Source organism: Aquarana catesbeiana, linkage group LG01, assembly GCF_042186555.1.
Source record: "Aquarana catesbeiana isolate 2022-GZ linkage group LG01, ASM4218655v1, whole genome shotgun sequence".
Classification (NCBI taxonomy): Eukaryota; Metazoa; Chordata; class Amphibia; order Anura; family Ranidae; genus Aquarana; species Aquarana catesbeiana.
The window spans coordinates 286,577,484-286,604,932 of record NC_133324.1 but is presented as its reverse complement, the minus strand read 5'-3'; the positions used below and the strand labels follow the sequence as shown (position 1 = coordinate 286,604,932).

The 27,449-nt window shown below is 41.2% G+C and overlaps 2 protein-coding genes across 2 annotated transcripts in view; one reads left to right on the top strand and one right to left on the bottom strand.

Annotated features, from left to right (window-relative positions):
- Positions 1-3,984: 3,984 nt before the first annotated feature.
- LRRC75B (leucine rich repeat containing 75B) overlaps positions 3,985-27,449 on the bottom strand; it is a 28,593-nt gene continuing 5,128 nt past the window's right edge. Inside the window, exons 3-4 of the mRNA XM_073629230.1 lie at positions 13,187-13,299; positions 3,985-7,015 (exon numbers count right to left, since the gene is read on the bottom strand). Of these exons, the coding sequence (XP_073485331.1) occupies positions 6,541-7,015; positions 13,187-13,299 (588 nt within the window). The 3' untranslated portion in view covers positions 3,985-6,540. The remainder of the gene's footprint in view (positions 7,016-13,186; positions 13,300-27,449) is intronic.
- The window catches only part of GGT1 (gamma-glutamyltransferase 1), a 336,039-nt gene continuing 314,902 nt past the window's right edge, over positions 6,313-27,449 (top strand). The window contains exon 1 of the mRNA XM_073629226.1: positions 6,313-6,439. Coding sequence (XP_073485327.1) covers positions 6,432-6,439 — 8 coding nt within the window. The 5' untranslated portion in view covers positions 6,313-6,431. The remainder of the gene's footprint in view (positions 6,440-27,449) is intronic.

Here is a 27,449-nt window from a genome sequence, read left to right as displayed (position 1 = left end):
GTATTAAGGGTTAAAAAGGAAGGCAGCCATCCTTCAGAGTGTGTCCAGAACTCTGCAAGACATGTAAGGAAAAAACAGGGAGGGGGAGAATACTACGCTCAGGTCGGTGCCCCCCCCTCCCTGTTTTTTCCTTATATGTGATTGAGTAGGGGGTACAAAAGACAACAGCCAGTTTTCGACAATTCTTTTATTAAAAATGTCTTGGGAGAGACCCTACGCTGTTTTTTTTCATTGATTTTTTATCTATATTGCCAGGAACCAGCAATACATTAGAGCCACAAGCAATTTTAAATGTCATTAAAAATTTAGAAATGTAATTTTGCTGCGGCATGGTTATACACATCAGCCAGATACGCCACTTTACAGGCAGACTAAGGGGACCCCCCAGGCAGGATATTTTAAAAGAATTTTAATTTTTATTGTTTCACTTTAAGCATTATTAACCACTTGCCGACTAGCCGCTATCATTATACTACACAAATGCATGTTCACCGCTAATAGCACGCTCTAGGAATGGCACGTTCACCCACTTGATCTCATAAATGGCTTAATCAGATGCTATTTTTATGCACTGCGCGATCGCATATTTGCGCTATAGTAAATGACCCCCTATGAGACATTTTTGAATTTTGGCTACCTTTGTTATGACCATGATCAGTTGGCGAGAGGGTGAGCTTTCCAGGTTAAGGATATAGATCCCATGCTAATCTGACCTACCTATAATTCAGTCAGTGCAGTTTTGATTGATGGAGGATCACATGGCTTCACTTCCTGATTCCCTTACTTAAGATGCCGGCGTCTCCACCCGGAGCGGAGGGACGGATCGGGTTCGGGTGAGGACTTTGCAAGAACCCTCGACAGATAAGTGTCCTTATTTTAAAAGTCAGCAGCTACAGTATTTGTAGCTGTTGACTTAAAAAAAAAATTTCAGGCGAAACTCAGCTTTAAAGTGTTACTAAACCCAGGACCCTGCATTCACCATACCTGGTCTCCCACAGTACAAAGAACATTACAGGAAATGCAACTATTTTAGTAAATATAATCTGCTAAATACCTTTTCTCATCATCAGTATATAGCAGTCTTGTGACTTCTATCAGTGTCTGGTTAAAGCTTTTAGGAGGAGTTTTCATTCTCCTCTGACTGTCCTATGAGGCTGCAGGACCCCTGACCCTCTGTCTGGACAGTGCTGATTGACCTTGTGCTAAATACATGCACCCTCCCAAGAAAAAAAAAAACTCTCTAGCAATACACACCAGACTGAGCATGTGCAGAGTGCTTCCAAGGCTCTGTTCTATCAGCAGATGGATTGGGGATAGTTAAAAAAGGAAAGGATCAGAGAAGACATAATCAAACAGCCTTTTTACACAATGCAGATGATTAACCCCTTGGGTTCCACCATGAGAATAACAAGCATGCTTTACTGCATATACAGACTGATTTTACTGCTGTGGGTTTAGTAACGCTTTAACTCATATTCAAGATGGCAGCATCCAGCAGCAGTCTTGGGGTCTTTGGATGACTACACAAGGGATGCTTACATACAGTACATACCTGTACATAAAATGTGCATATATAATCTTATAGAAGATTGTTGTTGAAATCAATGTTCTTATGACAGGGTCTTTTCGTTGTAGTAGCTAAAGCCCATCAGAGAATAACAATTCTGACAAATATCCATACATAACAACCTTATGTTTATTAGGTGCTGTACACTGAATTTATTAAACACATGCCCATTTGAGCTTACAGTCTAATTTTAATGCATAGTAAACAGAGTATCTTCAAATGAGCATAGATTTGAGAGAGAAAAAAAAGTGAAAACAGTTCTACAAGAATAGATACCTTATTGCAGTAATCTGTTTTATTTATTTATTTTACAACATAAATGAAAGGAGCTCAGCTATTGTCTGGGTGTGCCTATAAAATAAGCTAAAACTAAAAGCTGGTAGGTCTCTAATGCCCCGTACACACGAGCGGAATTTCCGCCGGAAAAATCTTGGATGGTTTTTCCAACGGAATTCCGCTCAAGCTTGCCTTGCATACACACGGTCACACAAAAGTCCTCTGAACTTTCAACCGTCAAGAACGCAGTGACATACAACACTACGACGAGCCGAGAAAATGACGTTCAATGCTTCCGAGCATTGCGCCGAATTGTTCCCGAGCATGCGTGATTTTTTGCATGTCCGAATTGCATACAGACGAACGCATTTTCGGATAGGAACTTTTTCCGACCGAAAAATAGAGAACCTGCTCTCAATCTTTTACTGGCTGGAATTCCGCCAGCAAAAGTTCGATGGAGCATACACACGGTCGCATTTTCCGACCAAAAGCTCTCATCGGACATTTGCTGGCGCAGTTTCCGCTCGTGTATACAGGGCATAAGAGCTTTGTTAGGTGCACAAGTACAAGCTTATCTATACAGTTCTGTTACATGGCTATATTTCTATTTTCCTGCTTTGTGTTAGAGAACCACAGAACCTTTCATTCATTGCTGGAACACAGCATTCCTCAACAATATGAGGGCAACTGTGCTAAAATACTGCCTGCTTCATATCCGTAACACCAAAATGTTTGTCTAACAGAGGATCACATGATAATCTCTGCAACAGTGAAAGGAAACCTGGAGGCTGTCAATGCTGTCTTCTCCTTCTGAAAATACTGGTTACCTGGCTAACATAGCTTCAGTACTTTCATTGAGTAAGTCACTACACAGAACAAGTATGCAGATGATGAGGCGAATTAACAAAGAGTGGCACAAGCATAATGCGTGCGCCACTCTTTTACACCTAGGAAACAGAGCAGATGCTGCTCCTAATTAATAAAAGGGCACAAGCCACTTTGGTAATTAGGAGCACTCAGTTCTCTGCTCTATGCTGGGTTTGTGACAGACGCTGCGCAGAACATTAGCAGCTGGAGCTGCTTACTCTGGATTCCTCTGCCCATCTCCCCCCCCCTGTTCATATGAGTGCAGCGGGGAAGAGGGGGGCTGTGCAGGCTCTGCTCATATGAGTGTAATGGAATGGGAGCTGTGTGCTGGCAGTTCGCATCCCATATGCCAGGTTCAACTTGGTGGGAATCTATGGCAGTTTTCTATACTGAATTCCTTTGTTAATTTGGAACAGGCTCTGCACTAATTTCCATTTTACTCTGAAATAGAAACAGGCCTGGATGGTGCAAGTATACTTGAAATATACTATATTGTCAAAAGTATTGGGACACCTGCCATTACACACATATGTATTTTGTTTTTGTTTGTAGGGTTCAATATTGAGTTGGCCCACCTTTTGCAGCTATAGCAGCTTCAACTCTTCTAGGAAGGCTGTCCACGATGTTTAGGAGTGTGTCTATGGGAATGTTTGACCATTCTCCCAGAAGCACATTTTGTGAGGTCAGGCACTGATGTTGGACGAGAAGGCCTGGCCTGCAGTCTCCGCTCTAATTCATCCCGGTGTTCTATTGGGTTGAGGTCAGGACCGTGTGCAGGTCAGTCAAGTTCCTCCACCCCAAACTCGCTCATCCATGTCTTTATGGACTTTGCTTTGTGCACTGGTACGCAGTCAAGTTGGAACAGGAAGGGGCCATCCCCAAACTGTTCCCACAAGTTTGGAACATGAAATTTTCCAAAATGTCTTGGTATGTTGATGCCTTAAAAGTTCCCTTCACTGGAACTAAGGGCCTGAAAAACATCCCCACACCATAATCTCCCCTCCACCAAATGATTTGGACCAGTGCACAAAGCAAGGTCCATAAAGACATGGATGAGGACGTTTAGGGTGGAGGAAGTTGACCGGCCTGCACAGAGTCCTGACCTCTATCTGATAGAACACCTTTGGGATGAATTAGACCAGAGACTGCGAGTCAGACCTTCTCGCCAAACATCAGTACCTGACCTCACAAATGCGCTTCTGGAAGAATGGTCAAACTTTCCCATAGGCACACTCCTAAACCTTGTGGACAGCCTTCTCAGAAGAGTTGAACCTGTTATAGCTGCAAAGGGTGGGCCAACTTAATATTGAACCCTACGGACAAAGACTGGGATGCGAATAAAGTTCATGTGCGTGTAAAGGCAGGTGTCACAATGCTTTTGACAATATAGTCTAGGAATAGTCTAGGTCTGTCTGCTTAATTAACCCCTTGCCGACCAGCCGCCGCAGTTATACTGCAGCAGGTTGGCACTGCTAGCCGTACGTCAGCTCCTTAAGACGCTGTGCGCTTGCCTGCAGCGTTACCCCAAAACCGATGCATGTGCCCGGGGGGGCGCGATGACCGCCAGGCACCCGCGATGGCTCGTGACAGAGCGAGAACTGGGATCTGTGTGTGTAAAAATCCAGGTTCTGTCAGGGGAGAGGAGACAGATCGTGTGTTCCTACTAAGTATGGACTTTCTATGTATGTTCCTACTAAGTAGGAACAACAATCTGTCTCCTCCTCTAGTCAGCCACATTCCCCACACAGTTAGAAACACACATAGGGAAAACAGTTAACCCCTTGATCGCCCCTTGTGTTAACCCCTTCCCTGCCAGTGACATTTATATAGTAATCTGTGGCTATTTTTAGCTCTGATTGGTGTATAAATGTCACTGGTCCCAAAAAAATGTCCGATGTGTCCGTTGCAACGCTGCAGTCCTGATAAAAATCGCAGATCACCATCACTGTAAAAAAAACTAATAATAATAAAAATGCCATAAATCTATCCCCTATTTTGTAGACGCTATAACTTTTGCACAAGCCAATCAATATACGCTTATTGCAATTTTTTTTTTACCAAAAATATGTAGAAGAATACATATCGGCCTAAACTGATAAATAAATTATTTTATTTTTTTTTTTCGAATATTTATTATAGCAAAAAGTACAAAATATTGTGTTTTTTTCAAAACTGTCGCACTTTTTTTGTTTATAGCGCAAAAAATAAAAACCGCAGAGGTGATCAAATACCACCAAAAGAAAGCTCTATTTGTGGGGAAAAAAAGGACGTCAATTTTGTTTGGGAGCCACATCGCTTGGCCGCGCAATTGTCAGTTAAATCGACACAGTGCCGTATCACAAAAAATAGCCTGGTCAGGAAGGGGGCAAATCTTTCCAGGGCTGAAGTGGTTAATGTGCTGCACGTCACAAATGCCAAGTTTCCTGCACCATGATAATGGCACCAAACTTTTGTTAATTCCCTAGTATGGGATCTAACCATATTCTAACCTTCCCATCTGCATGCTTGTTACAGACCCTTTAGGCAAAGTATTAAAACCAAAGAGGACTAGGCAATTTGCAGGACAGTTCATATTCCTATTAGTGCTGAGTTTCGATTAAAGTTGACCTTGCATATTATAGAACAGAAATGTCCCAACATTAAAATCTGATTTACGCCCTCAACAATACAATCAGTGGAACATTTTTGTTTACCAATTTTATCTTCATATAATCGGATAATGAAAAGAATATTCACAGAATTTATTGTGTGAAAATTCTCAACTCCTATACACAATGTGGTGCAAAAATGTTGTCAAATATTGCCCTAATAATACTAAGGAATATTATGACAGATTAAGCAAAATGCGGATAACTATAATAATCTAACAACCCACATATGCTCAATATCATTTTATCACCGGTAAACAAATGAGGGATTGGAGAAATAATTGTATCATATTTAACAGAGAAACCAAAATGTTTCAGTTGAAGGTACTGCTAGTGTTAAAAAGGTAAGAAGTACACAGTTCTGTGGTGATGCGTGGTTTGTTTACCCTGGCTTCATCATATTAATATCTAACAGTGTGACTCCTCCTGTGACTACTCCTGTGACTAAAGTATGATATAAAGAAGTTCTTCCTTTCTAATTGAAGTATCTGTGTCAGCAGTGGAATTATCAGTATAATACACATAGATCCTTCATTAACTTTCTGTGTATCTTCTTCAAAAATATCTCGACCTAATGTACAAATTCTCTGTTTTGAATAGTTTAATCAAGCAGTGCTGAGAGTGCATTCCTGTGTCAGGCCAAAGTACATTTCTCACCGTCCCTAAAACCTTTACACTTATTGCACTGTCTCTGTCCGATTTACAGCGTTCTTCTTCTCTGAGCTGTGCAGCATTTTAATTCTGTTCACTGCTGCATTAATTACATTTCACAGTTTGTCCATAATTAAGTACGTCTGTTTCCTCCCTCAGAGTTGAGCCTCTCCAGCAGATGCCCCCCCCCTCTGGGTCTTGGGCAATCACCCACCCCCCCTTTCTGGTTTTCCTGACACTGCAGTTCTGTCCCTGCCCCGCTGCGATCATGGGCTTCTTTTGTTTGGAGATTAATCCACAGAACACACAGTGATGAGGCAGGTGCTGAGCTGTGATGGGCTGCCTTGCCTCTGGGCTCCTCACCCAGTGGGTGAAGATGAGTGGGGCTACGTAGTACCTCCTTGGCTGAAAACATACCACCTATGGCACAGTGAGTGTGACATACAATCTCTGGTTATGTTAGATGGAATCAACACTGGTGTGAGGAGGGGTGGTCAGTCCCTGTCTCTGTGCTGACTACATTGAGGGACCTCACCTGTCCCAAGGCAGCGGGAATGACATGGAAACTCCTCCTTCTGACAAGTCACTGTCCTGGGCCTCAGGGATGGTGGGAAGCAGATTCTGTTGGCACAGGCGGCGCCTTAATCCTAAAAGCAAAGGCTGTGGCATTGAACAGATGTCCACATTGTTGCCCAGGTCCACCCAGGCCAATGAAGGGAAGTTGGTACTGTCTTTCATGGCTTCGCTGAGTTCCTTCAGGGTGGCACAAGTAAGCCGGTTTCCATTAAGTGCAAGGTGCGTAAGATTGGGAAGGACTGAAAGAGCAGGCATGGCTTGTGCCAAGGTGCTGTCTGTGAGGTCGGTAAAGCTTAGGTCCATGCTTGTTAGGCTGTCTCCATGGCCCTGCAAATATAGTATCACACGCTGCATATCTCTAGGCGACAATGTGATTCCAGAGAGATCCAATGCCTCTATTTTTGACTTTTGCTGCAAGCTGCTTTTTAGGCTGTCAAATAAAACAGAAAAACAGTATATGTATGTTAATAAAAACTATCACGCATAAGCAGCATTCTTTGCATTAAATGCATAAACCCAATTTTCAGTTGGCAGTAGCACAGGGGTGTGAAACTGGTGGACCTCCAGCTGTTGCGGAAGTCCCATCATGCCTCTGCCTGTGGGAGTCACCCTTGTAACTGTCAGCCTTGCAATGCCTAATGGGACTTATAGTTCTGCAACAGCTGGAGGACCGCCAGTTTAACACCTGTGAGCTAGAACATTGAATCCCTAACACTGCAACTGCTATAGTCTATTGTGTGCTTTGTGTGTATATATGTAACCATAGATGGTGACAGCAACTGTGTGTAAACCCGAGTGGAGCACTGTTTACAATTTGCCAGACATGCAAAAATTCTACTTCTTTACTAGCATCGCCATGTGATGTTCTTTGTATATTAAGCCTAATTTTCTTTACCCAAAGGCTCTGGTATAATTATTTTATCTTCAAGACAGTTGTACCACAATTTTGATCTGTGTGTGGCCTTCCCTGTTTGATAGAAGTTAATTGCTGGACCAGCTTTTGTCAAATGGACACGCTGAAATTTTTTTGGCAGGAGCTGCTGTCAGAGTACAATGTCCTGGTGGGGGAGGGGGGGGGGATTTCTCGATCCACCTTGCTTGTGTTAATGGAAGAATCTTTTTTTTTTTTGTTTGTCTTCATTCAGCCAGTGGACCTAAAGCTGGCCATACACTGATAGATTTTTTTAAATTTAGCCTGCTGGTTGACCAAAAAAATCGAACAGGTTCCTTCATCTATGCTATGAGTAAGGCCACAGCATCTGGAACGCGTTAGGATAGTTTTACTGGATGTACTTGTATAGCCAATAAAGATTTTAGTCCACAAGCTTGTATCTATCAACACTAAAAGGTTGCTTCATCAATGCTAAATAGAGGGAATAGACAAATTCATTTGTTGAGCTATTGTATTCTGACAATGGCTCCATCTGATTGGATTCATCCGCTGTTCATCCAACATTATTCCACCCGGCTTCTTTGAATATTTAGTGGGGAGGGGGATGACAGAGCCACCCAGGGAGTTTTGCAACCTTTATTATGAGTAAGGTACAGTGGGGACGGAAAGTATTCAGACCCCCTTAAATTTTTCACTCTTCGTTATATTGCAGCCATTTGCTAAAATCATTTTTTATTTTTTTTCCTCATTAATGTACACACAGCACCCCATATTGACAGAAAAACACATAATTGTTGACATTTTTGCAGATTTATTAAAAAAGAAAAACTGAAATATCACATGGTCCTAAGTATTCAGACCCTTTGCTCAGTATTTAGTAGAAACACCCTTTTGATCTAATACAGCCATGAGTGTTTTTGGGAAAGATGCAACAAGTTTTTCACACCTGGATTTGAGGATCCTCTGCCATTCCTCCTTGCAGATCCTCTCCAGTTCTGTCAGGTTGGATGGTAAACATTAGTGGACAGCCATTTTTAGGTCTCTCCAGAGATGCTCAATTGGGTTTAAGTCAGGGCTCTGGCTGGGCCATTCAAGAACAGTCACGGAGTTGTTGTGAAGCCACTCCTTCGTTATTTTAGCTGTGTGCTTTGGGTCATTGTCTTGTTGGAAGGTAAACCTTTGGCCCAGTCTGAGGTCCTGAGCACTCTGGAGAAGATATCCCTGTACTTGGCAGCATTCATCTTTTCCTCGATTGCAACCAGTCGTCCTGTCCCTGCAGCTGAAAAACAGCCCCACAGCATGATGCTGCCACCACCATGCTTCACTGTTGGGACTGTATTGGACAGGTTATGAGCAGTGCCTGGTTTTCTCCACACATACCGCTTAGAATTAAGGCCAAAAAGTTCTGTCTTGATCTCATCAGACCAAAGAATCTTATTTCTCACCATCTTGGAGTCCTTCAGGTGTTTTTTTAGCAAACTCCATGCAGGCTTTCATGTGTCTTGCACTGAGGAGAGGCTTCCGTCGGGCCACTCTGCCATAAAGCCCCGACTGGTGGAGGGCTGCAGTGATGGTTGACTTTCTACAACTTTCTCCCATCTCCCGACTGCATCTCTGGAGCTCAGCCACAGTGATCTTTGGGTTCTTCTTTACCTCTCTCACCAAGGCTCTTCTCCCCCAATAGCTCAGTTTGGCCAGACGGCCAGCTCTAGGAAGGGTTCTGGTCGTCCCAAACATTTTCCATTTAAGGATTATGGAGGCCACTGTGCTTATAGGAACCTTAAGTGCAGCAGAATTTTTTTTTGTAACCTTGGCCAGATCAATGCCTTGCCACAATTCTGTCTCTGAGCTCTTCAGGCAGTTCCTTTGACCTCATGATTCTCATTTGCTCTGACATGCACTGTGAGCTGTAAGGTCTTATATAGACAGGTGTGTGGCTTTCCTAATCAAGTCCAATCAGTGTAATCAAACACAGCTGGACTCAAATGAAGGTGTAGAACCATCTCAAGGATGATCAGAAGAAATGGACAGCACCTGAGTTAAATATATGAGTGTCACGGCAAAGGGTCTGAATACTTAGGACCATATGATATTTCAGTTTTTCTTTTTTAATAAATCTGCAAAAATGTCAACAATTCTGTGTTTTTCTGTCAATATGGGGTGCTGTGTTTTTAGCAAATGGCTGCAATATAACAAAGAGTGAAAAATTTAAGGGGGTCTGAAAACTTTCCATCCCCACTGTATTTGCGTGCTACTATGCTGAAGAGACTAACATAGGATTGATGCTGCTGTCACCTCTGTGCTCCCACAAAAAACAAGATATAAAGTATAAAAATGAGACAGTGCTGCATATATAATAAACCAAGATAATATAAAATGAAAATTGTGTACCGTATAAGTGCTCAAAAAAAGTCCAATAATAATAATTTATAAGTGATATTTCTTCCACTAGCATGCAGGAAGATGTGAGGGTTTTTCTTGCTTTAAACAACCTTCATATCCATAGTGCTCCCGCCACCACATGCAATGCTCACTCACCTCCTTGATAGACCCTATAGAGCAGTGATGGCGAACCTTGGCACCCCAGATGTTTTGGAACTACATTTCCCATGATGCTCAACTACACTGCAGAGTGCATGAGCATCACGGGAAATGAAGTTCCAAAACATCTGGGGTGTCAAGGTTCGCCATCACTGCTATAGGGGGTCAAAACATGCCTTGCACACAGTGCAACTCTCCCTTCAGGAACAATCCTCACTGGTTCTTAGCAATCTCTGTTGGACTCTCAAGGGGCAGGTAGTAATCTATATCAGATGTAGATTCCTTCCACTATGCTGCTTCAAACTTGAATCCACGTTGGCTGCTGTTAATTCCACAGATACATAGAAAAAACAAAGAGTGCCTCCAATGGTGCAGTATCCAAGGGATTAAAAACTAAACCTTACCACCCCAGCTAGTATTCAACTCACATTTATTAAAAAGTTTAAAAGTATTAGTACAAAAATCATCAGAATGATCTCACTTGTTGCGACAAGGTTCCACTACCAGGCTCCACCTCTACTAGTTACGCCACCTCTCACGTGTCTTCATCTGGAGGAATTCCAGATGAAGCCAAGGAGGTGAGCGAGCATTCCAGATGAAGCCAAGGAGGTGAGCGAGCATTGCATGTGGTGGCGAGAGCACTATGGATATGGAGGTCGTTTGAAGCAAGAAAAAGCATCTTCCTGCATGCTAGTGGAAGAAATATCACTTATTATTGGACTTTTTTTGAGCACTTATACTGTACACAAATTTCAGTTTATATTATCTTGGTTTATTATATATGCAGTGCTGTCTCATTTTTATACTTTATATCTTGCAACCTGTATTGTAGTCTTTCCTCTTATTGTTGTGCAGGAACACCAATCACTTCCTTAGAGCTAACTGGGACAGTCCATCTACCATAGTCATATGACCAGTACCGTAATAAGAACCAATTGCGTAGGCAGTAAAAGACTTCAATTTTGTTATGGTTGGCACGTTTACAAGGAAGTGACATTTAAAGTGGACCTTGCACTAACAGGCCAGGTCCGCTCAGTACATCAGGCCTCATGTGTAACTGTATGATGCCAGTAAAAAAAAAAGTGCCATTGGGGAAGTAAGCTAGTAAATATACAGTACCTTTCTTACTACAGCTTCCATGCCTAGGCAAGGTTATATTCCTTCCAGTAACATCCTGGGAACAGCATATCCCAAACCTCTCAAGATGCTACAGCAGCTAACAAGATTTGAGATCCTAAGTCTTCCAAAGATCTCGTAGGAAGGATTGTAATATCACCCTTGCCTAGGTGCTGTGCATAGAAACCAGATTTTTTTTTTTTCACTGACTTCATACAGTAATTTGATTAGAGGCCTGATGTTATGAGCAGCTATTTCATTTTAGTACAAGGTCCACTCTAAGATTTTCAGCAGCCTTAGGTCATCATAGCTGGCTCTAGATAGAGACATTTGTAATTTTGTATGAAATAGACAAAGATTGTGTGACAATTTTCAGGACTATAGCTGCTTGTAGCACATTTTGACACTTCCCAATTATAATCCAATAGGCAATCTTTTTGATCAGATGCGTAAAATCCTTTACGTAAGAAATACTGAAAACATATTCTTATTGTCATTACATTTTTCCTTTTAGTCTAAATTCTACAAAAACAATAGAATGTTCTTATTTATGGAATTATGTTAAATATAATAGCATACAAAATATTTCCCTTTCCTTCATAAATACTGCATGTCATGCTGATGGACACTCCTGATACAATAAATTCAGACACACATTGACAGTCTTGTCATGAATGAATTTGAAAACCATAAAATGGTTCTGGAAAAAAATACTTTATTGTGCATCTTTACCTGCTTGTGTTTTGTTTATGTTGGCATAAACCAATCCCTCGTTCTTTCTTAACTCTTTATAATTGAACATTATATAAATGATTCTGCCTTTCATAAAATGGCACACATATCTCACTAAAGAAGAAACTTGTAATGGGCTGTCTTTAATTTGTTTTCAAGCTCTGTGCAAGCTTGTTGTAGGGTAAAAAAAAAATACAGAAAAAAAGGGATAAGGGTTCTGGGAAATTCTGACTTTAAATTGTTGCCATGGTTACAGGGAGAAAAACATTGAAATACTTGACAGTTAGACCCCTTTCACACTGGGGCGCTTTGCAGGCGCTATAATGCTAAAAATAGTGCCTGCAAAAGCATCCTGAAAGAGCCGCTGCTGTCTCTCCCATGTGAAAGCCCCGAGGGCTTTCACACTGGAGTGGTGTGCTGGCAGGACGCTAAAAAAAGTCCTGCTAGCAGCATCTTTGGAGCGGTGAAGGAGCGGTGTATATACCACTCCTACACCGTTCCTGCCCCGCTCCTGCCCATTGAAATCAATGGGGTAGCGCAGCTATACCGCCTGCATATCGCTGCTTCTTGGCCGTTAGCAGGGGGGGTAAAAGCGCCACACTAGCGGCCGAGTAGCGCCGCGAAATTGACGGTAAAGCGCCGCTGAAAATAGCGGCGTTTTACCGCCGACACACCCACCGCCCTAGTGTGAAAGGGGTCTTATAGAAAGTCATAAATTACTGTAAATTCAAAAGGAAATGTAATTTCCAATAACTTTACAAAATAGCTTTTACAACAACCAGTTAAAGTGGATGTGAACTTCTGACATGAAATATGAACATAACATATCCTTTTATATAGTGTGTACTTGTCTCAATCCAGAGCTCTAAGTGACATTTCTGTCTGCTGCCTCGTTCCTCTGCTATCTGCATGAGTCACATCTGACAGGTTTTCCTGACACCAAGAGAAATAGGTCACAGGGGAGGGATCTCCAGCACACATCCTGTGACTGACAGCCTCAGCTCTGTTCCTGTGGCTGTGTGTAGGATGAGGAGTGTTTCTTCCCTCCAATCAGCTCTCATTGAGCTCTGCGGTGTGTATCTTCAGATCTCTGCCCCCTGCTTTCTGAAATCTCAGACAAGCTGTATAAATTCTGCAATTTGAACAGCTGTAGAGAAGAGACGACTGCAGATAGACAATTACACCTTATGTAAGATGATTTGTTTAATTTCTGTGTAACACCGGAGGGTAATTACTTCACTGGGTATATTGAAATGGTTTACAACTTTAAATTTGTAACAATACAGGGTCTAGGGTGCCACTTTTTCACTCTCAGCTCACCATGCCATGCTTTTCCTCTGAGGTAGACTGTGTCTATGCCATTTGGAATGTGGGGTCAGGTGGTAAAGAAGTTGCCGGCAAATACGGTCCGCAGACTTCAGTGAATCATGTTCCTACAAGAATTTAAACTTAAATTATGTGTATAAGTACTCATAAAAAAACAAACATGCAATACTATGCAGGATTATTAGTGTATTAAACATAAGAACAACATTGCAAATTGAGTTTTTTATACAATAGAAATATAATAGTGAAAGTATATTTTTTAAGTTTTTACCAGATTGTAGTCACTGCACACTGTTTGGTGAAAATCTGCTTGGGTGTTCTGTAGCAGAATTACATTAATAAATAAACATACAGTATAGCTGTGGATGTACTCATGGGTCCTAAAGCAGGAGAATATGTCCAAACAAGAGGCGTTTATTACATGCAACGTTCTGGCCTTGAGAAAGACTAAGCACCATCAAATGTTGGATATGATAAACACATCTTGTTTAGAGCTATCATTCTGCTTTTACTTCCACAACTACATGTTTATCTTTAGGACTTGAGAAGAAGACACTTGTTTGGGACTTTATATGAGGTCAAGACCAGATAAGTCATGTACCTCCATCCTTATCTATTGAGAATTGCGGGGGGAAGGGGGCAATGGGGGCATGTGGGACTTTATATGAAGCATGCAGTCTCAGGGACAACCAACTAACAATAGTATATATGTATATAGATATATATATATATTTTTTTATTTTTTTTATTTTGGTACATTAGGACCATAAATGACAGGGTAAAAACAATAATTGATAGTGGTAATATAACCCATAAGTTTCATCTATATATACATACATGTTGATTATTAATTAATAATCAACATGTATGTGTATATAGATGAAATTTATGGGTATAGATGAGATTTATGGGTTATATTACCACTATCAATTATTATTTTTATCCTGTCATTTATGGTCTTAATGTACCAAAATAAAAAAATATGTTTATATATATATATACTATTGTTAGTTGGTTGTACCTGAGACTGCATGCTTCATATAAGGTCCCATTTGCGCCCATTGCCCCCCTCCCCCGCAATTATCTTTAGGACTTGTTCACACGGTCAATAACTTGCGTGCCCTGTGCAGGGACGTGTTTTGCAGGCACAGAAATGTACAGGCAAAATAGCATGGCTGCATGAACACAATCAATATATCCCAGAATGACATCTGTGCTGGTCCCCGAATTCACCCTGGGTGTGTTCAGTGCACCCGCACCAATGTCACATTGAGACGCAGTGGCTGTGTTCGTGCAGCCGCCTGTCCCAATAGATATCTATGGGACTGCTGCCACGGGGATGCATGTAGCACCTGTGCATCCCCGTTCTGGCAAAACATGGCCCTGCATGGGGCAAGCAAGTAATCAGCTGTGTGAACAAGGCCTTAAGTAATTGAATGAGCTGAATAGGCTTGATAGCACTGTCAGCTTTTCTATTTAGCTGTCTATGTCCCACTGTCCTGTTCTGCAGATACTGTACCTCTTTCCTCTCCCAGTAAATGACGATTAGAGAAAGTGAATCTCCCCAGGGGGAACAAAATCAGGAATAAAGACAGCAAAATAAATAATTAAAAATAACCCTTCTTTACGCCCCAAAAACAAACAAAAAAACCCCCAACATTTTCGCCCCTTCTACACCAGTGGGCCAATTAGGTCCCCCTGTCGGTTTTTCAGGCGGATCCGAGCGGGCCACCCATTGACTTGAATGAGCAGATGGATGTCAGCGGAGATATGTCCCTTGACACGCACCTGCCATTCAATCCAACAAGATCCACTGAAAACAGACGGTGGCCATACATTCGCCATCCGTTGAGCAGATTGGATCGGATAAAAACCGGCATGCTGTCAGTTTTCAACCGCTCTTCCCATAGAGATCAGCGAGGTTCTGACAGGTTCGTCCCTGCACAGTGAGCAGAGACGCACCTGTCATCCGCCTGCTCAACGGGGAACAATGGGTCGATTTCCCGCTGAGCTAGCGGAGTACGCTGAATGGATCTGCCCCGTGTGAAAGCGGCCTTAGAGTGCCATTGTCTATTGTACATCTGGGATATGCAACCTCTTACACAGTCATTTTTCAGTGTAATGTACAGCTATTCGTTCACTATCAGTAGTCAGTCATTAATGTACGTTTGCAGTTACAGTTGAATGATTTGCTTACATTTTCAGTTACTTTAGTTACATATTGTTTTTGACATTCTGACACTTATTTTGCTCAGTTTGAAAATTGAGGAAACAACTTACACATTATTATGTACATAATGCAGATTTCACTGCCAGATGTTTACAAATTTGTGTGTTAATTTGTGCACATCCATTGCTTTTAATAAATGTTTCAGACTTTACTGTATGATTTTGGTCTGCCTTTATGCAAAGGTAATGCAGGCATGAGACTACAGTAGTGAATTATATCTCACTGGCCCTATTATTATTATTTATCTTTTTTTAGATATGCACGGAGAAAACAAACAAAGATTTTAAATGAACAATTTTTACTCATTGCAGTTGTCACCGAAATTGTTATCTTAGGCTGGCCATATATGACCAATGGGCTGATTGAAAAAAAAAAACAAAAAAACGAGCAAGGTGGATGGAGGAATCCTCCCTGCTGTGCCATTGTATTTTAACAGTGGAGACTCTCCACTGTCGGACTACACTGCAGCCGCTGGACGACAAAAGTTTTCCAACATTCCCGTTCCCACAGGAATGGCCATACATGGATCGAAATTTAGCTATGGCTATCTTTACTAACTTCAGAGAAAAAGTGAATAAGAGACCTGGATTTGCAATGCAGCCCTAATGCCCAGGCTTAAACAATGTCAGTGTCTTTGTAGTATTGTGATGCAAAACTAGTGTGCCCTGATTGTGCTATATATGACTTGGAGCCAATGTGGGAGGGAAAAGGGCAAAAGCCTAGTTTCACATTTTCAGAAGTATTTTGATTTGATTCAAAAGGTGAAATTTTCAACAGTACTTTATTTCAACTTTGATCATGGAAATATGAATGAAGATGTTGGTTAAGTTATTGGTTTTAATGTGCTACTCCTGTTTTTTTTTTTTTAAGTTGCAACATCTTTAGAGGGCTAGTCACAATTGGGCTTATGCAAGAACCATAGTCAGTTGTTGATTACCTTAAGTATGAAATTTTTTTTTTGTCAAAACAAGTTTTATTGGGTATCAGCATAAGCAACGCAGTTGCAACAAGCATATTATAACAAATATGATGGTTATTCTGCCAAATTCTCTAACAGAAAAAAGAATACAACAATAAAACAGTACTAACAGATCAAAAAGTGTCTGCTTATTATTTTGAGGACAGGGCTTATTCAGGGGTCTCATGGTAGCATCCACCCACAGGAAAATGCAGAGATCTAAGGGTCCTACTATAAACAACAAAATAACTACTATAATAACTACTACTACTATAAGGTAAGGGAGTATGTTCCAGTGGCGGCCGGTGGAAAATTTTGTTTGGGGCGGCGGCAAAAATTATGCCAACCCCCCCCCCCCCCCCTGTCGGCAGCACTTACCCTATCCCCGGCGGCTTCCGATGCTTGGCGGTGGCTTTCCCTGCTCGGCGGCCTCCCGTTCTCCTGCCGCCTCCCATTCTCTGGGTCATCAAGACGGCGGGGGCTTCTATTTTCTCCCTCCTCCTCGGCGGTCAATCAGGAGTCTTCTCTTTTCAGCCAATCCAAAAATGGGTCTCACTCCCGCTTCTGATTGGCCGGATTGAGGATCAGTGTTTCAGCAGCGAATATTAATTCGCTGTTATAACACACCTGGGTGGGATTGGAGCACAACCTCTGCGACCCGAGCCCACCTGATTTTGAAGCCTATAAGAGCCTCTGGCTCTAATCAGGTGCTTAAACCACCCCCCCGTCGCTGTAATTCATGCACCTGGTGCCCTGAAAGGGGCCGGGACGCATGAGTAGGAGGTGTGGCGGCCATGGATAGATTCATGCTATGCATGAATCTATCCATTGTATATAGGGGGGTGGAGTGGAGAGATGGGGCGGTGCCCCTAATGGACGCCACTGGTATATTCTAGCCAAGTGTTCCAGGTTTTTCCCAATTTCACTGGACATGCTCTGTGTGCAAAGGCTAACTTTTTGAAGGGTAGAGTAGCAGTTACAAGGCCAATCCAGTGTAACATAGAGGAAAAATTTCCAAACATCAACTGAAACACCACTGTTTTTCCAGCAATGAATAGCATTTCATGGAGTAGAGATGAGAATATTGGAGAATGAAGTAGACCTAGGATACAAACTTGTGGGTGGGTGGGTGGGTGGCTGGGATGGGGCAGCCCATTGTGCTATGTATAAATTTAAGAGTTAATTCTTATAGCTGTTATAGACTGGGGTCCATCTCCACAGGGAGATAGAGATCAGGAAACACAGTAGCATACCTGAAGCTGGGTGCAGAAACAAGTGTTACATAGGTGCTCACAGTATACTGGAGTCACAAGATGACATAAGATGCTATGGGCTCAATTGTGTGAGACAGGATGCTCCGGGGGCATGGGGTGACACAGGAATCTAAGTTGTCACTAGGTGATGTAGAAGCACTGGATTCACTGGAGCTAGTGGGGTCACTTATGAAACAGGAGTCACTGGAGACACAGAAATACAGGGGTCACTGGAGATGCTGGGGCCACCAGAGACACAGGGGGAATGAAGTCACTGGGTATGCTGGGTCACTGGTAACACAGGAGTGCAGGGGTCACTGGAGACATAGAGGCTGCCAGAGACACAGAGGCCACTGGAGACACAGGGGTTGCTGGAGATACGGGGGGGGGGGGGGTCTATATTTCACAATCTATATTTCAAAATGGTGAGTTCAATCAGAACAATCCAGACCTTGCTTAAATTAAACATTTCTCAAAGTGAACCACACTACAATGTGATATGACCCTCCACTTTAAGGACTGACACTCATGAAAAGTGTTTGACCTCCTCATTCAGGTTTTATAATATGCATATCTGTTTCCTCCTCGGCTATAATGTGGCTGAAATTAGTGTTTAAATTACATTTTATTTATTTCACTGTTTTCGTTTTATTTTGTTTTTATAGCCAATTCACTGTAGAGTATATATGCGTATCTACAGTATGTCACAAATGTGAGTACACCCCTCACATTTTTGTAAATATTTTATTATATCATTTCATGTGACAACACTGGAGAAATGACACGTTGCTACAAGGTAAGGTAGTGAGTGTACAACTTGTATAACAGTGTAAATTTGCTGTCCCCTGAAAATAACTTAGCACACAGCCATTAATGTCTAAACCGCTGGCAACAAAAGTGTGTACAGTGAAAATGTTCAAATTGGGCCCAAAGTGTCAATGTTTTGTGTGGCCTCCATTATTTTCCAGCACTGCCTTAACCCTCTTGGGTAGTCCAAAAACACCAAATCAAGGTAATTACCACTCCAAGTTGTATCGCTTGTGTTCACACTGTCCTGGTATATAGGAGAAGAAGGGTGTCGGCTCAGCAAATTCAAATGGCAGAAAATGGAGAAAGGACAGCCATACATCAATCAGAGACACAGGTCCAGATGATAGCTGATGCGTTTTGCACCGTTAATGGTGCGAAACGCATCAGCTATCATCTGGACCGGTGTCTCTGATTGGTGTATGGATTAAGCTTCATTCAATAAAGGCATTAATTTGGAGTGCGGCCATCCTTTCTCCATTTTCTGCCATTTAACTCTCTTGGGCATGGAGTTCACCAGAGCTTCACAGGTTTCCATTGGAGTGCTCTTCCACTCCTCCATGATGACATCACAGAGCTGGTGGATGTTAGAGACCTTGCGCTCCTCCACCTTAAATTTGAGGATGCTCAATAGGGCTTCGGTCTGGAGACATGTTTGGCCAGTCCATCACCTTTACCCTCAGCTTCTTTAGCAAGGCAGGGGTTGTCTTGGAGGTGTGTTTTGTGTCATTATTATGTTGGAATACTGCCCTGCCTGCGGCCCAATGTCCAAAGGCAGGGGATCATGCTCTACTTCAGTATGTCACAGTACATGTTGGCATTTATGGTTCCCTCAATGAACTGTAGCTCCCCAGTGCAACACTCATGCAGCCCCAGACCATGACACTCCAACCACCATGCTTGACTGCTTGACTGTAGGCAAGGCACACTTGTCTTTGTACTCCTCACCTGGTCCCTGCCACACACACTTGACACCATCTGAACCAAATAAGTTTATCTTGGTCTCAACAGACCACAGGACATGGTTCCAGTAATCCATGTCCTTAGTCTGCTTGTCTTCAGTAAACGGTTTGCAGGCTTTCTTGTGCATCATCTTTAGAAGAGCTTCCTTTTGGGACAACAGCCATGCAGACCAATTTGATGCAGTGCGCGGCGTATGGTCTGAGCACTAACAGGCTGACTCCCCACCCTTTCAACTTCTGCAGCAATGCTGGAAGCACTCATACGTCTATTTCCCAAAGAAAACCTCAGGATATGATGCTAAGCACATGCATTCAACTTCCTTGGTCAACCATGGTGAGGCCTGTTCTGAGTGGAACCTGTCCTGTTAAGCCACTGTATGGTCTTGGCCACGGTGCTGCAGCTCAGTGTCAGGGTCTTGGCAATCTTCTTATAGCCTAGGCCATTCTTTTTTTCAGATCCTCAGAGAGTTCTTTGCTATGAGATGCCATGTTGAACTTCCAGTGACCAGTATGAGAGAGTGAGAGCGATAACACCAAATTTAACACACCTGTTTTCCATGTAAAACTAACAAGTCACATGACACCGAGGAGGGAAAATGGCTAATTGGGCCAGATTTGGACATTTTCACTTAGGGGTGTTCTTACTTTTGTTGCCAGTGGTTTAGACATTAATAACTGTGTGTTGAGTTATTTTGAGGGGACAGCAAAATTACACTGTTTTACAAGCTGTACGCTCACTACTTTACATTGTAGCAAAGTGTTATTTTTTAAGTGTTGTCACATGAAAAGATATAATAGAATATTTGCAAAAATGTGATGTGTACTCACTTTTGTGAGATACTGTATATATATAATTATATATATAATTTTATATATATATATATATATATATATATATATATATACTGAATATATTCTTTGATACAAATTAAGGCACATTTATTGTTGGAGGTGAGCAGCTGATACTAGGGTCATTTATATATTTATTTATTTCGTTATATTGGTTGCACAGTGGTGGGGTTAATATATTACATTTAAATTTGCCTTGGAAATAATCAACCAATTATAGAGCTTACTTGTTAGCTGTTTCCGAAGTCCATCCATTACAAAGTTTAAAAGTTAACTATGGTAAGTGATGATTTTAAAGTCACATTTCCTAGAAATTGACCAAGAAACCACAGTCCAGCCATCCAGTTACATCAGTAAGTTTAGATGACTCAACGAGAACTGTGGTTTCCCCCAACCTACTTTGGCAATCCCAGTCTGTTTTGTAGAAATTTTGTAGCCTGATAAAATACAGCAACAGACTGAATGCAGCTTTGGCCTTTAAAAGCTTATAGAGCAGTTATTTTGGGCCATGCATATAGGTTAAATCCAAGTACTTGTGCCTAATGGGTATCAACTTCAACAAACCACTTGAACATCAGGAAGAGTTGGGCTATATTATTTATGCAGGCATGGAAGTGCTAAACCTCCCCATTAAGTAGAGAATGTAAGTCTTCTATGTGAAAATCCTGCACTTTTATAGTTTCATATAAAGGCTAAAGTCAGATAGTGACATTTTGAAATACTGTAAACAGGGGTTCTTAGAAACACATATAGAATTTTGGACATCCAAATTTAAATAAGTTGATTGAACCAGTTACCAAAAGGGACAGTTTTGTCCGGGACAAACATTTGTTTTTCATCAATTAAAAAGTGAGTCAATGTTGGTGGGAAAAAAAGGTTTATGGTGGCTATTATTTTTGTGTAGCTAGAAACCTAAAACGTTAAACTGTTAAGAACAGATAGGAGGTATTCACAGGGACGTGTTGTGGGTAAATGGAGAAGATGGTTAATTTGGTCCAGTTTATAGATAATTGTAATTACACAATTCAGCAATAATATCAATAGCCATCTGTAAAAAAGTCACCTGCACAAAGTCCTAGTTTTTCTTTGAGGTATGCAACATTGAGGCCCACTATCTGGGGATGTTGTTGTATTCTAATTGCTAGTGGTACTGTGGCGATGGTGCACAACAATGGAGATACCAGGCATTCCTGCTTAGTTTCATTTGTGCAACATATGGCTCTAAGATTGTAGTAAAGCAAGCTCATCCAATTTGTAACCTAATCATAGCCAGCCCACCAAGGATAGCCCTTAGAAAGGACCATGGCATGCCATCAAAGGCCTTGGATGTGTAAAAAAAAGACAATTATGTCTTGACCACTGTTGTCATCTAACCATAGTTTTCTGCAGAGATTGATAAAGTACATCAATAGTAATAACCATTTGGTCTAAATGTATGCTACAAGTTATGATTGTACACATACAAGTCATGTTGGCATCAGCGGTCAGGAGGGAAGTTGGTCTGTGGAAGTCATATTTTTTGAACATCTTTGCCGGGCTTGTGGGTTAAAATAATAGAACTCTTGCACAGGATGGGGAAGCCTTCCTGTTTTATAATGCACTAAGGAATACCTGCAGTAAGTCAGGTGTAATAATATCAGTGCAGTTTTAACACTTGATTGGGATTCTGTCTAGACCTGGGCCATTTTAATTAGGGAAGAAAATCACTGTAGACAACTACATCAACTTACAATGGGATATCAAGTAGATCTCTTTGTTTCTAACTCACTTTTGTTCAAAGATATTTTACCTTGTAGGAAAAATTTTTTTTTGCTCTTTCAGAATAGTCTACTTCTTGGTTTATTTGCAGTGTATTTAAGCTGGGTTCAGATCTGTGCAATGTGCCAGTGCACATGCTTTGCTGCACATTTTACATACATTACCATACATAGCAGTCCGTTCAATTAAATGGGCTGCCTACGGCATCTAAATCACACCAAAGAAGTCCATGTTCCATTTTTTAAAATTGTACCCCACCAAAACATATAGTGCTTGTTATCGTGCATTTTGTTGCACACATACATTACCATACATAGCAGTTCGTTCAATTGAATGGGCTGCCTACGGCATCTAAATCACACCAAAGAAGTCCATGATCCATTTTTTAAAATTGTACCCCACCAAAACAATATAGTGCTTGTTATCATGCATTTTGTTGCATGACTTTACACACACTTTAGAAAGGTGCATCGTACAGGTGTCAACAGAGCCTAAGAAGGGACTGGTGGAATTGGAGGGGTTATCAAAATACTTGGCTTGAGCTTGTTTCATTTTGTTATCCAATTCTTTTTAAGAGAAATCCAGGCTACGTGATTGCGCATTAAATGAGACCATTGAAGGTTTAGATCCATATCTGATGGGAACAGGTAGAACTAAAAAGGGATGAATTTCCAAAACTCATATTGGGGAAAGAAGGGGGGGGGGGGCTTGACCTTAATCAAGGATAACAGCCAATGGGCAATGGCTTGACAGGTAGGTGGCTGGCTGACATGACCAGTGGGAGTAGGCTTCTAGAAGAAAAGGCTAAATTTATACATGAGAACAAATAGGAAAATAAATGAACAAGAGTAATGGTGCCACTCATCAACCAGGCCTATCTCTTGCATTAAGGGGATAGTGTGTGAAGTTTGAAATTAATTTAGGCTCTAGAAGTTATTGTGTCTAGATAGGAATTAATCATATTTTTGAAGTCTTTAATCCAAACAGTGTAGGCATGTGCAAGGGTGGACATTACATTGACTGCATCATGGGGCATGTCTGCTGAGTAAAGAGGGGGCTATAGAATGGTCACTGGTTTAGCATTGATTGTGCCATGCCAGAACGCTTATATACATATATATGATCTAGTTTCAAATCTAAGAGTGCCAAATTGACATTGTGCCTAATCAGGATTGAAACTCCTGTAGAGTACTGGGAGTATGTGCTTAATCAGGGCTGACACTTCTATAGAGTTCTATAGAGTATTGCCAGAAAAAAGTGTCTCCTGAAGGATCACAATGCCTGGGTGTTGTTACTTATGTAATTCAGGACTATACGGTACAGTATATTATTCAAACATATTATTTAGGCCATGTGCATTCCAATTCAAGACATCGAGCTGTTTAATATGTGACAGAAGACAACATTAATATGCATGGCTAAGGACCCAGGGCAAACAAGTATTGGTGAGAGGTGAAAGAAAAATTGTGGCAATGAATTACTTATAGTACAAAGTATATTTAAACAAGTAGTAATAATGAAAAGAAAGGGGGAGGGTACTCTGTGCTGGTAGAGTAGGTACAGCTTAGTGGACCCAGGAAGAAACAGTAAGGTAAACTGAATGGATGCAACAGCAGGGTAACCTTACAGGCAGCAAACGTTTGAAGTCTTGCAAACAATTGGAGCAATAGGCTCCAAAAAAAACCAAAAAACAAACAACTTCATGTTGTGTCGTGAAGGGTAGAAGCTTCATTCTTAATAAAGGGAATTCTAAAGGCAGCTTAAAAGCAGGGAGGCAGGAAAGACTTTGGGTTTATTTGGTGTTCCATCTATACAATGCGGATTCATTTTGAATTCGGCAGAAAAATGTATCTCTGTTATGCATCACTACACCCTATGTATATTTGAATTGGCAGGTGCACTTGAAGTGGAGTATAGCTGATGGGGTGTAGCAAGAGGTAAAACAAAAAAATGGGGGGGGGGTTCCATTTGGGAAACTCCTAACTATAGTAGAACAGTTTGCTAGAGATCTAGTCAGATATACATGAAAAAGAGAGGCACAAGGTTTTTATGTAGAGGGTTATGGCTACTGTACAACACTAGTTCACAAAGCAGTCTAATTTATGGCGCCTGTGAAAGTGCAGGTCCAGTGCGAATTTCAATCCATCTGAGTAACCCCTCCCCGTTGTAAGTAAAAAAGTGCACTTTGACCCTTTTCTTTGCTCAAAGCTTAGCAGAGTAGACCACAGAAATGGAGATATGCCTGTGCTCAAATCCAAAATGCTCACATATACTGTATAAAGATTACATGAGATGCTACAGGGGTGTGCACACGTGTTAACGCTTAAGACTCTAAATGAACCCTTTGCACACTGCTATGATGTGTATAGCAGTGTACATGGGGTTAATTCAGATTTTAACATTGTAGACCATTATTTGAAGGTATGCTGAAATCCTTGAGATTAAGCTATATGGAGATAAATTGTGTATGTTGACTTTGCACTTCAAGAGAGAAGTCTGGATAGAACAAAATGGTTGTATTTTCATACTATACACACCTATTTGTTTTGGGGGGTTAAAGGACTGCATCTTGGTTATGATAGTTTAGAAGCTTCCTTATAAAGGTGCACAGAGGCATGACAGGTGGAGGGGACTTGGATGAGATGTGGTGGGTTCTTTCATTCACAAAGGACTTTGAAAAGGCAGCATAACCAGAGACACCCTCAAACTCCTAACGCATGCCTCTGCTCTCAGATCTCTCAGTGAGCTCCACTACCGATATTGGATCTCCTAAGAAAGTTCTCTTGGTTCTCTGAGCACATTTGAAAGGCTGAGACTGACTGTTGTATTTGCAGCATGTTGATGCTAATAGCAGCATGTGAGTTCCACATCTACTGTAGCTGGTAAAGTCTCTGTTTCTGACATGCTGGTGGGAACCTTGTTGCAAGTGTGACTTCTTCAAATTTAGTAGTAAGACTTGTTTGACATTGAGGATCTTGGCTATATTCCATGTGTTACCACCTGGAAAAAAGTTTGGGCTATAAATACATGTTCAGATTCTTGCTTAAGCCCAATCAGGTATAATAGCATACAATGCCAAGCTGCGGTTTCCAAAGCGAGCAAAGTCCTTTCTTGTATTTAGAGAGGTATGGACTCCAGAGAGAGATATCACTTTGCCCCTGTACAAAACATTAGTAAGACCTCATCTGGAACATGCAGTTCAGTTTTGGGCACCGGTTCTCAAAAAGGATATCGGGGAACTGGAGAAAGTGCAGAGAAGGGCATCCAAACTGATAAGAGGCATGGAGGAGCTCAGCTATGAGGAAAGATTAGAGGAACTGAATCTATTCCCTCTTGAGAAGAGGAAATTAAAGGGGGATTGTGATCAACATGTACAAATACATAAGTGGTCCATATAGTGAACTTGGTGTTGTTATTCACTTTAAGGTCATCACAGATGGCAAAGGGGCACTCTTTACATCTAGAGGAAAAAAAGATTTAATCTCCAAATACAGAAAGGTTTCTTCACATTAGGAGCTGCGAAAATATGGAATAGACTCCCTCCAGAGGTGGTTCTGGCCAGCTCAGTAGATTGCTTTCAAAAAGGCCTGGATTCTTTCCTAAATGTACACAACATAACTGGGTACTGACATTTATAGGTAAAGTTGATCCAGGGAAAATCTTATTGCCTCTCGAGGGATCAGGAAGCAATTTTTTCCCCGCTGTAGCAAATTGGAGCATGCTTGGCTGGGGTTTTTCACTTTCCTCTGGATCAATTTTGGGTGAGGGATTGTGCATATGGGATTGTGTTTTTTCTTTTTTGGTCAAACTAGATGGACTTGTGTCTTTTTTCAACGTGACTAACTATGTAACTATGTAACTATGTCTATTTCTTTTGCTTTTTTCCAAGCGTTCATAGAGTTATGCTGAAGTCAACGTGTGCAGGTTCCTCAGAACTGCATCTACTGCTGAATATTAGAAGCTAATGTATCCACAGGTCATGGATGTACTTTTTTCTACTAGACACTGCTGTATAAAGTGCATATTTTACAAGCATACATGATTTGAACCAATATAAACTGTACTATTTCCCTTATTATATGAGCAAAATCCCTGTAGTCTACATTACTCATGAGTAAACAGTCTGATTTTTATCAGATGATGACTATCTCATGTATCTCAGTATCATGATAGGCTTTCACTTTGGAGAAGTGCTTTTTATACAGATTATAGGGGAAACTTGTTTGAAAAAGGGAGAAACTACCAGACTTATAACTATGATCTGCCCTGTGATGGGGCAGGTAAGTTTTCTGAGGTTTAGGGTGATAAAACATCTGCCCACTCACATTTTTTACATTTCTAACTACTTAATACTTTATACGCATACTTAAAAAAATGCCACAATACGTCCCCTGTAATATGCAATGTGGCTTTAGCCTGCCAAACTGCCCCTCACAATCAAGCAGAGGAGAAGCATGGACATCACTTTGGATGTTTGATAAAAGACATTTGCATTGACAGGAGAAAAGACTTCAGAGCACTTCCCAAATCTGGAAGAATGCTTGGCCCCAGGTAATAAACACATAGCAATATATTCAAAGTTACCTGCAATAACTGATGCAATCAATATAGGCTTTGCATAGAATTTCCCTTTATTTTAGCAACACTAATTTCAATCAATTTTTAATTTAAAAGTGAGTTTTAGTTCAGAAAATTGGTTCCCGAATCTATTTATTAAACTGTTTACCATAAGCTAGGGACTGTGAATGAGGGACACATATAGATCGATAGATCGATAGATAGATAGATAGATAGATAGATAGATAGATAGATAGATAGATAGATAGATAGATAGACAGACAGACAGACAGACAGACAGACAGACATACAGACAGACAGACAGACATATCTTTATATTCCCCTAGGTTTTAGAGTTCTTGTTGGCCAGCACAGAGGGTTAATTAGGAAGAACAAAGACAGCTATTTAACTTTGCCAGCTTGGTGTCTGCAAAGACAAGATTTTACGGCAGACTGCATCCTTTCCCTACCCATTGCATTCCTGCATTCTTTAATACTTTGGTCATTTTATTCTAATAAGCAGCAATGTATTCAGTTACTGTATTCAACATGTCGGTAAAATTGTTTTGTTCACAGCATTTGTCTTTCCTTTCTTCTTACTGTGTCCCCATCAGTGTTTGATTCCCCACCACCCCTCCTATCGATGCTCGTTTCCTCAGTCACTCCCCTATCAGTCTCCACCCTCAATAACTCTTCTATGTTCTTATCATTGATATTCTGTACCAGTCTTGGTGTTTCTGGAAGGTTTTCCCTCCAAGCACAGGAAAAGCTGAGAAACACACTGGATGGACTAAGTGAAACATAAATATAAACCTATTGTTTTTTTTAATCTCGCACCACTAAAGGAAATAACAGTCTTGCATTGCATATATGTATTTTTTTT